Raw genomic sequence first — 9,537 nt, forward strand, 5'->3', positions numbered from 1 at the left:
AACTCAGTCTAAAGAGCAGAGTGGAAGCATCTTAGAGTGCAATCAAAATACTGAGGCTGAGGTATGGAGGGCCATTTAGGACAAAAACTACGTTTTCTCTCACACACGTTTATACACACACCCTCATTACCTTGCACTCTCACGTGATTGTTGTGAGATACTCACAATCAGTAGTCAGTTCCATGACGTAGTCTGCTTGTGGGGAAGTAACAGTAATCTAATTGCTTGTTTTCTGGATTTGTAATCCCTTACTTTACTTGTTATCCGTTGCTGCACTTCACTGACTGTGACAGTACAAAGACCTATTGAGCACTGGGGCAAGGCAGAGGAGCTGTAATTTTTAACAGATTATCTGAGTCATAACATACTATCGCGACATAGTGACAGTTTTAACAAATATGTAAAAAAATATTATTTTTTTTAAATAAAAGTTGCATACTGCAGCTTTTAAGGACCAGCACAGGCTGCACAAAAGTGTGTTCAGTCCCATGACCAATTAAATATGTTGCGCATCAATAGATCATAAATACACAAGTAATAGAAATGATTGTTCTAATATCAGTTGCTTCCAGCTTTAAATTCTTTTTAAAAAATCCAATTTTTTTAAAACTTGAGATTTTGTTAAATGTTTAGCTATGAGAAGAGTGTGCCAGTAATATAATGCTTTTGACCAAAGGTTATGCCTTTTTATTGATCAAACCCAAGGTAACATCTGTTGACTGCACAGACTTCAGACAAAAGATTTAGTTAATTATTTGTCAGCTGCTGTGTATATTTAAGGCTCGGCTCATCACAGAAACCACAAAATATGATGTTGAGAATGGAAATGACAATGGTTTTCTCACTGTTGTTGCTAATCTGCTTTCTCTCCACAGCTCAGCTACAGCCAGAGTCTAACAATGAAATTATTTCACATTTAAGGCAAACAACAGATGCAGGAAACCTATCAGACAATCAACAAACTTGTGCACAGGACATCCATGCAGTGCTGAGAGAGATGAGCGCCTCATTGGCTGGACTGAAGGTTGGTATGGAGTATCTGCAGAAAGATAATGAAGGTATGTTAACCAGAAATCACTGCTGTATGAAACTGAAGTCTTTATATTAAAATAATCACAGTTTAATGTTTTTTATTTTACTCCTGCAACAGCCAAGACAAAAGAACTGGACTTGATAAAACAACAATACCAAGGTATTTATAAGACAAGTAAAACGCTTAAGTTATTAAGATAAAGGAGAATGTTTAGCATAAGAAGGACATTATATTAACTAATATGAATTATCTGTTTATTTTTACTATTTTAGAGCAAGTTACAAAAGTAGGAAATCTTGAGCAGCAGTACCAAGGTATTTATAAGACAACAAATAAAACCCTGATGTTATCACATAAAATTTGAATGTTTACCATAAGAAGGACATTATATTAACTAATATGAATTGTCTGTTTATTTTTACTATTTTAGAGCAAGTGACAAAAGTAAGAAATCTTGAGCAGCAGTACCAAGGTATTTATAACTTTCCTCTAACAATAAATTATTTTATGTGATAAATGACACACTAAGACTATTTTTCTCAAATGTTTAGAAGCAAACAAAGCTGATTTATTTAAACAAAAGAGTTGAAAAGTTGTCTGACACCAAAGCTATCGGAAACTGATCTTAGACAGAGCTCCATACACATACAATAACTTCACAAGAGACATGTACACTGGATTTAAAAAGAAAAAAATCATAATCAAGCTTTAGAAAAGCTTCCTCTGTTGAGGGCTGTAATTTCAGTGGGGATGAATGTTTTATTTTTGTATATTCCTTTCCTGGGCAGCAGGATTGATGGATGGAGAGTGAATGAGTGAGAGCGCTCATACAGAGGAGACAGTTTGTGTTTGTAATGAACCAATTATTTTGCTGCCTTGATTTGTGATGTGTCAGAGTTTGGTTTTCTATTTGCTAGTGGTAAAGTTGTACTAAGCGACATTGAAAGTGACGTGTAAACCATTATTAAAATCTTTTTACTAATCCTAAAATATCTCAGCTTCCTAAGAAGATCGAGGCGCTATAGGGCTTTATTATGAACCTGAATGTACTTGGAAAGACAGCCAGGTGTCCATCTGTGTCCCCAGATACTTAAAGCTCTCTACCTGCTCAATCTGCTTTCCCTGAATAATCGGTGGCATAAAATGCTGAGATGTTGTTGCTGCTGTTTTCCTTTCCACACAGCACAGCAACGTCAAGAGACCAGAAACTGCTGTGAATTTGTGATGTCAAACTATTACTGTGAAAAATGACAGATAATATATAATTTTATTTTACATTTCATGTCTGTTTTAATCAATTTTCAGCTCAGCTAGGAGAACTGATCAGCGTTAAAGCCAGGACAAACAACACTGAAAACCAAGTGGAGGTTCTGAAGAGAGAAAGAAAAGGTTTGGGAAACTCAATAAAATTCACATAAAAACATTATCTAAACATGTCATGCAACAAAAATCAAGTTGTGTACTTTTGTTTGATGTATATTTATTGTTTAATATGTTTAGTTTTTATTAATTAAGACAATAATTTGTTAGTTTTGATTTGTTTAATTTGTCAAACACCAGATAGTTTTTAAAGAACAAGTAACGGCTTGATCCCAATAAAACTAAGTTATTGTCTCGTAGTGAAACAAGTGGCTTTCTCAGCTTCCTTGCTGGCATCAGGTGGTGGAAACACTGGACCATTTAACACACAGACACCTCTAGTCTTCAGACGTGTTGTTGCAAATATTGGAAATGCCTACAACCCAAACACAGGTACCTGATTTTATGCAGAAACTGATTCTCTTTATAATCCTGACATGCAGTTGGTTGATTGATTTGGACAAAAAAGTTCAATAGAAACATTATTTTTATACGTTCCTCAGGTTTTTTCATTGCCCCGGTGAGAGGAGCCTATCACTTTGAGTTCCACATATATGGAGGTGGACATGCGTCACATGGGACAGGTGCTGTGCTGGTCAAGAATGGGGATCCTATTTTCATTGCATTTGAACATCAGGCTTCCTACTCTGTTAACCCATCTAATGGAGCCACATTGTTGTTAGAAACTGGAGATGTTGTGTTTTTGCATCAGAGGCAAAACTCAAGGATTTATGATGACCAAAATCATCATACCACCTTCAGTGGTCACTTGCTTTTCACTGTGTGAGCAGAAAGCAGTCCTAATTTTATTTCTGCCTCAGAAGTGTATAATAATATATACATGATTTTTTATAACTGCATTAAAATGTATTTTATTGTGTTTCATTTTGCCTTAAATTCCCACAATAATTTACCAGCCACAATGGTTCTAACGATTCTCTTTCAATTGTTTTTTTCTTATTAGAAAACACACAAAATGCAACATAGAACTTCAATATAGTTTTATTGAAACATTTATTGTAATGTGCCGTTTGTTTCAGATCATAATTGTTCACTTTTAAATGGACTAAACCTGAAAGTGTTATTTGCAGTCTTTAATAAAATGTATTTTTGAAAAATAAAAATATATCTATATGTTTTTTGAGTGACCACAGAAATATAAAATCATTGAACCAGGAACATCTGTTTTCCCCCCAGTGGCGATAAACAGGAAAAGATAAATGGCTCCTACAGCAACATAAATACTACAGGAAAAATGTGAAAGTTATTTTCATGTTGCATTAATGTTCACAGAATCGGATTTAGGAAATTGCAATTTGGGCCTCAGTAATTAGCTAGAAAGCCTATATTTTTATTGATTTTATAAAAGTTGACTTCCCACTGAAACTTTTCTTCCAAAGTTATATATTTATTTCTTCACGTGTTTTTTGAGGAAGGACACAAAGAAAATACTCGGTTATCAGCAGTTTATCACATGTCTGATGCTGCTATCTGGTAAGTGTTGGTTTATCAGTCTGAGAGCAAATAAGAGCTGATCATTTATACTACTGTTATTGAGGAAGCACAGAGAGAAAATAGTCCTTATCACTCATCTATCCGCTCATGGCACGTTACTGGGTTATAACAAGATGATGTCACAATGTTTGTGGTGGGATTTTGTTGTTGTTATTAATCACACATTAAAACATAAACTTCTCAGAAATGTCAGAAATGTAGGATTCTCTTATCAACCATTTTCATTAAAGCTGCATTTGAAATGAAAACATAATGCGAGTTGGAAAACAGCTCACTTTCTAATTATTTATCTGGAACTATTCCAAAGAACTTGTTCTGATGTCAGCACTGGTTGACAATGTCCTGCATAAGTGTTTAATATAGACTTGTGCAGATAACTGTATAACAAAGTCCATCTTGGTCAGCATGTGTGGCATTGTAGTTTTTATTATTTTAAATCATTAATACCTAAACTGTCCATGAGCTGAGGAATGTACATGCTTTATACCAGTCTATACCATTGAAGTGTATAGATGTTCAAATCCAGTGTCTTGAAAACTTTTTAAAACAATATTTAAAAATTGATTTATCCAGGAAGCCATTGCAGTAACAAAAGGAGTAACAATATTTGATCAATTTTCTAGTTTTGGTCAGGACTCTTGGAACAGCAATACAGAGGAGTTGAGCTTCCTGCTAGATTTTTCTACACACAGCTGTAAAGACACATTCCCTGTAATCAATTATTTGTATTGAAATGTCTCTTTTTAAAATTTAACAAAAATCAGGAGGATCACCTCTGTTGGATTGTACAGTGGAAAGAAATACATATTAATATTGGCATAACAGAGAATTGAAGCAATGAAAATATTTTGATGTCAATGTTTCTTTGCAAATAAAAAATGTAATCATATTTTTTCTTCAATCCAAAGACGAGAGAACAGGAGGAGTGAAAAAGATTAGTACAATCTAAAACAAGTCCATCAAGGTTTGTCACAAATGAAAGAAGATATTTGAAAATAAACTCTGGGTTTGTTAATGGCATCAAAATATGACTTTGAAAATATGAGTAAATATTAAGCTGAAGCAAAAAATAACCATTCTTCTGTCTTCTGTGAAGAATATTTCTCTGAAGATTTTAAAGTGCTTTAAAACTATATGGGTTTGTTGCTTGATATTGATCACCAGTTTAATTGAATGCTAATTCTCATGTTTTATTTTGGAGACAAAAATAATGACTGAATAATCAGGAGGGAGAAAATTTTGCTCCATTTACTCATTTACTGATTGTTGTGTAAAGAAACATTAACAAGGACTATAAGCCACAGAGGCCATGTGGTAAAACTGTGTATCATCAGTTTTTGTGTATCTTCAAATTGTAAAGATTTTTATAATGTTCTAAGATTTGCTCTACATCACATTCATACCAATAAAACAAGTTTTAAAAAAACATCTGAGTTAAGTTATTGTTAGAAACATGACTTAATTAAGTTTTCCTTAAGACTTTTTCCTCCAGGATATTATTTCCTTGAAATTGTTTTTGTACAAAGAAATGTAGAAAGTTTGTATAACACTCATGGTGATCGCTCACAATGATGTCTCATTTTTCCCTTGATACAAATTTCAGATCAAAGAATAACCAGTACCAAATATTTTCAAGTCTTATCACCGGCACGTTTTTCTAAAAAAAAAAAAAAAAAAAAAAAGTTAATCATTACTCACTGATAATAAATGCAATATTTAAGGCTTGGGTTTCCACACAACCCACAGACTGACCCAAGGAGGCTGAAACTAAAAATGGAGATGACAACATTTTTTCCTACATTGTTTCTGATCTGCTCTCTCTCCGTAGCTCAGCTCCAAGCTGTGGCCGACAATGAAATTATTTCACATTTAAGACAAACTGGATCACAGGCAGCAGACGCAGGGAATCTCTCAGACAATCAACAAACCTTTACACAGGACATCCATGCAGTGCTGAGAGAGATGAGCGCCTCATTGGCTGGACTGAAGGTGGAGATGAGGTACCTACAGAGAGATTATGAAGGTAACACAAGTACAGCATTTGGAATAATTCCTTTGAAACATTGTGCTAATATGTTATTGTTAACATAGAAATAAGATTATATTTCACTGTTTTCTTTTTATTACCACAACAGCTAAAACGAGAGAACTGGAGCTGCAGAAAGATGAATTAGACAAGCTGAAACAACAGTACCAAGGTATTTATTGTCCAAGTAAATAAACTTAAAGAACAAGATCAATTTTGCTAAGCTTAATAACTCTATATTAACTTCTTATTGTATTTCCAGCTCAGGCAGGAGAGCTGAGCAGTGTTAAAGCCCTGGCAAACATCACTGAAGATCAAGTGGAGTCTCTGAGAAGAGAAGGAGAAGGTTAAAAATCCTTATTGAACACTCATATTATCATATCAACAACTACCAAGGCTCTCATTCTTCATAATTATATTTATGTAAATGTCTCTTTTTAACATATCGGTGACTAAGAAACAAAAATCAGGAAGATCAGGATCCCTCATAAAACAGCCGAAACACTGAGTTTCTTTACATCTAGACTAAAACCCACCAGTTTAGAGTTGCTTTAGGACCATAATAAATGAATTACCAAACGATATTTTGATTTGTAATGGCGGCACTTAGAAAAATGTTGAGTTTCAATTGTTGATTTTTGTGTTTTTATGATATTAAAGCAGTTTAAACTGCCTTGCTGCCGAAATGTGCAATACAAATAAACTTGATAGACTGGCCAAAAATAAGATATAATGGAGAAATGTAGCAACAGAAATATTTGGATGTAAATATTTATTGCAAAGTCAATTGTTTTTTAATTTTTTTGTCAAATTATGTTTTTTCTTTGATCCACACACAGTTAATACGAAGGAACTGGAGGTGCAGAAGAAAGAGTTCGACAAGCTGAAAGAACAACACCAAGGTGTGCCAATAATTAAAAAAATCAAAAATAAACTATTATTAAATGTATCAAAACAATATTTTTCATGTCAGCTTCCGTGATTAAAAATATTAGCAAATATTAAAATGAAGCAAAAAACAAAAGGTTTTCATTCATTGTGATAAGTAATAGTCATAAGAGTTTTATATTTACATTAGACCTGCAGAGCTGACAAGAAGGAATCAACAAAGACACCAAATGTCTTTTTTCACAAATATTAAGTGAATAAATTTTACTTTCTGTCTTGACAAACCCAGGATAATTATTGTTAGAAAAATTATGTTCTGTTATCATTCTTACATAAGTAGTTACCAGTTTGCCCTTCATTTATATGTGTGAGACAGATATTTAATCCTTAAAACATGTTATTTGAAGATGGTCTTCTGAGAGTTTCCTTAGTCGTAAGCCTGTGTTTGTTTATACTGTGTGCCCCCCTACGTAGAGATTCCTTAGTCGGAAAAAATACCTATCAATTATTCTGTCTTCTGTGCTGTTTCTGGATAAATGTAGAAGGAATCCAACAAATAATCTTTCATTCATATATTGATAGCAGTTGTTGGCTTTGTATGATTTCAGCTCATGCAGAGGAACTGCTGAGAGTTCAAACCAGGGCAAACGTCACTGAAAAGCAGGTGGAGGCTCTGAGGAGAGAAGGAGAAGGTTTGTGAATTCAGAAATAAATCCACTATGGCATCAATCACATTTGGTAGAAATGTTACATTTGTTTAAAATAAATAATGCATTGTTGTTGTCAAAAATCTGACCAAATTTTTAATCCCACATTCTTCTTTTTTATCCAAATCAAATCAGCTTACAGTAGATAATTTCATGGTGGATCCTAATAATTATTTCCTGATTTACAGTGAAAAAAGTGGCTTTCTCAGCTTCCTTGATGGCTTCAGGCAACCAAGGAGAAACTGGACCATTCAACACACACACACCGTTGGTCTTCAGACATGTTGTTTCAAACATTGGAAATGCCTACAACCCAAATACAGGTACCTCAGTTTACATTGTTATTATTATTATTATTATTATTATTGTCATTATTATTATTATTATTATTATTATTATTATTATTTTGGATTTCAGGTTTTTTCACAGCTCCAGTCAAAGGAGCCTACCACTTTGAGTTCTATATCTATGGACATGGACACTGCTTCATATCCTGCAGCTGCTGTGTTGACCAGGAACGGAGAGCATATTTTTATTGCATATGAACATCAGCCTTCTCATGGCTGCTAATTCCTGCTAATGGTGTCACATTGCTGTTAGAGGTTGGAGATGTTATATTTTTGCGCCAGTGGCAAAACTCAAGGATTTATGACAACACAAATCGTCACACAACCTTCAGTGGTCATCTGCTTTTCACCATGTGAGAATCAAGCAGTGCTGATCTTCATCATCATCTCTACAACATGTCAGAACTGACACAGGATCTACAGTGGTGTGAAAAAGTGTTTGCTTTTTTCCTGAGTTTCTATTTTTGGAATGAGGAATGGATACCTTTTATCTTTGAAAAAACATATAATTTTTTTTTCCATCAACAAAACACAAACTTAAAAAAATTCTTCATTGCTTTTTACTGTTTTCATTGCATATGAACATCAGGCCTTCCTACTCTGTTAGCCCATCTAATGGAGCCACATTGTTGTTAGAAACTGGAGATGTTGTGTTTTTGCTTCAGAGGCAAAACACAAGGATTTATGATAGACCAAAGTCATTTTCACCACCTTCAGTGGTCACTTGCTTTTCACTGTGTGAGCAGAAAGCAGTCCTAATTTTATTTCTGCCTCAGAAGTGTATAATAATATATACATGATTTTTTATAACTGCATTAAATTTTTTTATTGTCTTTCATTTTGCCTTAAATTTCCACAATAATTTACCAGCCACAATGGTTCTAACGATTCTCTTTCAATTTTTTTTTTTCTTAATAGAAAACACACAAAATGCAACATAGAACTTCAATTTAGTTTTATTGAAACATTTATTGTACTGTGCCGTTTGTTTCAGATCAAAATTGTTCACTTTTGGGCGTGCCATGGTGGCGTAGTGGTTAGCGCGATCCATATTTGTAGGCTTTTAGTCCTCGACGCAGCTGTCGCGGGTTCGACTCCCGGACCCGACAACATTTGCCTCATGTCTTCCTCCCCTCTCCTTCCCCTGTTTCCTGTCAGCCTACTATCATATAAGGGACACTAGAGCCCACAAAAGACCCCCTGGAGGGGTAAAAAAAAAAAATTGTTCACTTTTAAATGGACTAAACCTGAAAGTGTTATTTGCAGTCTTTAATAAAATTTCTTTTTGAAAAATAAAAATAAATGCATATGTTTTTGAGTGACCACAGAAATATAAAATCATTGGACCAGGAACAACTGTTTTTTCAGTTTGTGTGTGTTTTTAATGTGGTAAAATACTTCAAATAAAGTTACCCAGATTTTAAAGTTATGCTAACTAAGTTCATGGTTTACCAGGGTACCTAGCCCCTGCACTTCAGTCGTTAATGTGTGTGTGGAACTCTTAAACAATCAGTGTGACTCTTCTGACTTTAGTGTGATAGGTTAAAAAACTGTCATGCCTTTAGTACAGTACCAAAATACTCTATAAAGATGTTATTCAGAGGTTGATTTCATATTAGAAGAGTTGACAGTAGAAAGGTTTAGGATCAATATCTTGGGTTA

The 9,537-nt window shown here is 34.1% G+C and overlaps 1 protein-coding gene and 1 long non-coding RNA gene across 2 annotated transcripts; both read left to right on the forward strand.

Moving 5' to 3' along the window:
• Positions 1-656: 656 nt before the first annotated feature.
• LOC116719505 (uncharacterized) lies at positions 657-1,505 on the forward strand. Its single transcript, XR_004339196.1, has 3 exons — positions 657-1,192; positions 1,306-1,347; positions 1,464-1,505. It is a non-coding gene; the product is annotated as an uncharacterized LOC116719505 (long non-coding RNA).
• A 4,243-nt stretch (positions 1,506-5,748) lies between these two features.
• LOC116719781 (uncharacterized) lies at positions 5,749-8,073 on the forward strand. The gene is made up of 7 exons (XM_032562468.1): positions 5,749-5,930; positions 6,043-6,105; positions 6,196-6,279; positions 6,773-6,835; positions 7,430-7,513; positions 7,717-7,851; positions 7,946-8,073. Exons 1-7 carry the CDS (start codon positions 5,870-5,872, stop codon positions 8,071-8,073), a joined length of 618 nt encoding a protein of 205 aa, XP_032418359.1. The 5' UTR covers positions 5,749-5,869.
• The last annotated feature ends 1,464 nt before the right edge of the window (positions 8,074-9,537 follow it).

The sequence above is a fragment of the Xiphophorus hellerii genome, chromosome 1 (genome assembly GCF_003331165.1).
Source record: "Xiphophorus hellerii strain 12219 chromosome 1, Xiphophorus_hellerii-4.1, whole genome shotgun sequence".
NCBI lineage: Eukaryota > Metazoa > Chordata > Actinopteri > Cyprinodontiformes > Poeciliidae > Xiphophorus > Xiphophorus hellerii.

Coding starts and splice junctions, on each gene's coding strand:
- LOC116719781 (XM_032562468.1), top strand. CDS start 5,870: ATGAGCGCCTCATTGGCTGGACTGAAGGTGGAGATGAGGTACCTACAG. Junction 6,836..7,429: donor GCTGAAAGAACAACACCAAG/GTGTGCCAATAA, acceptor GTATGATTTCAG/CTCATGCAGAGGAACTGCTG. Junction 7,514..7,716: donor TCTGAGGAGAGAAGGAGAAG/GTTTGTGAATTC, acceptor CCTGATTTACAG/TGAAAAAAGTGGCTTTCTCA.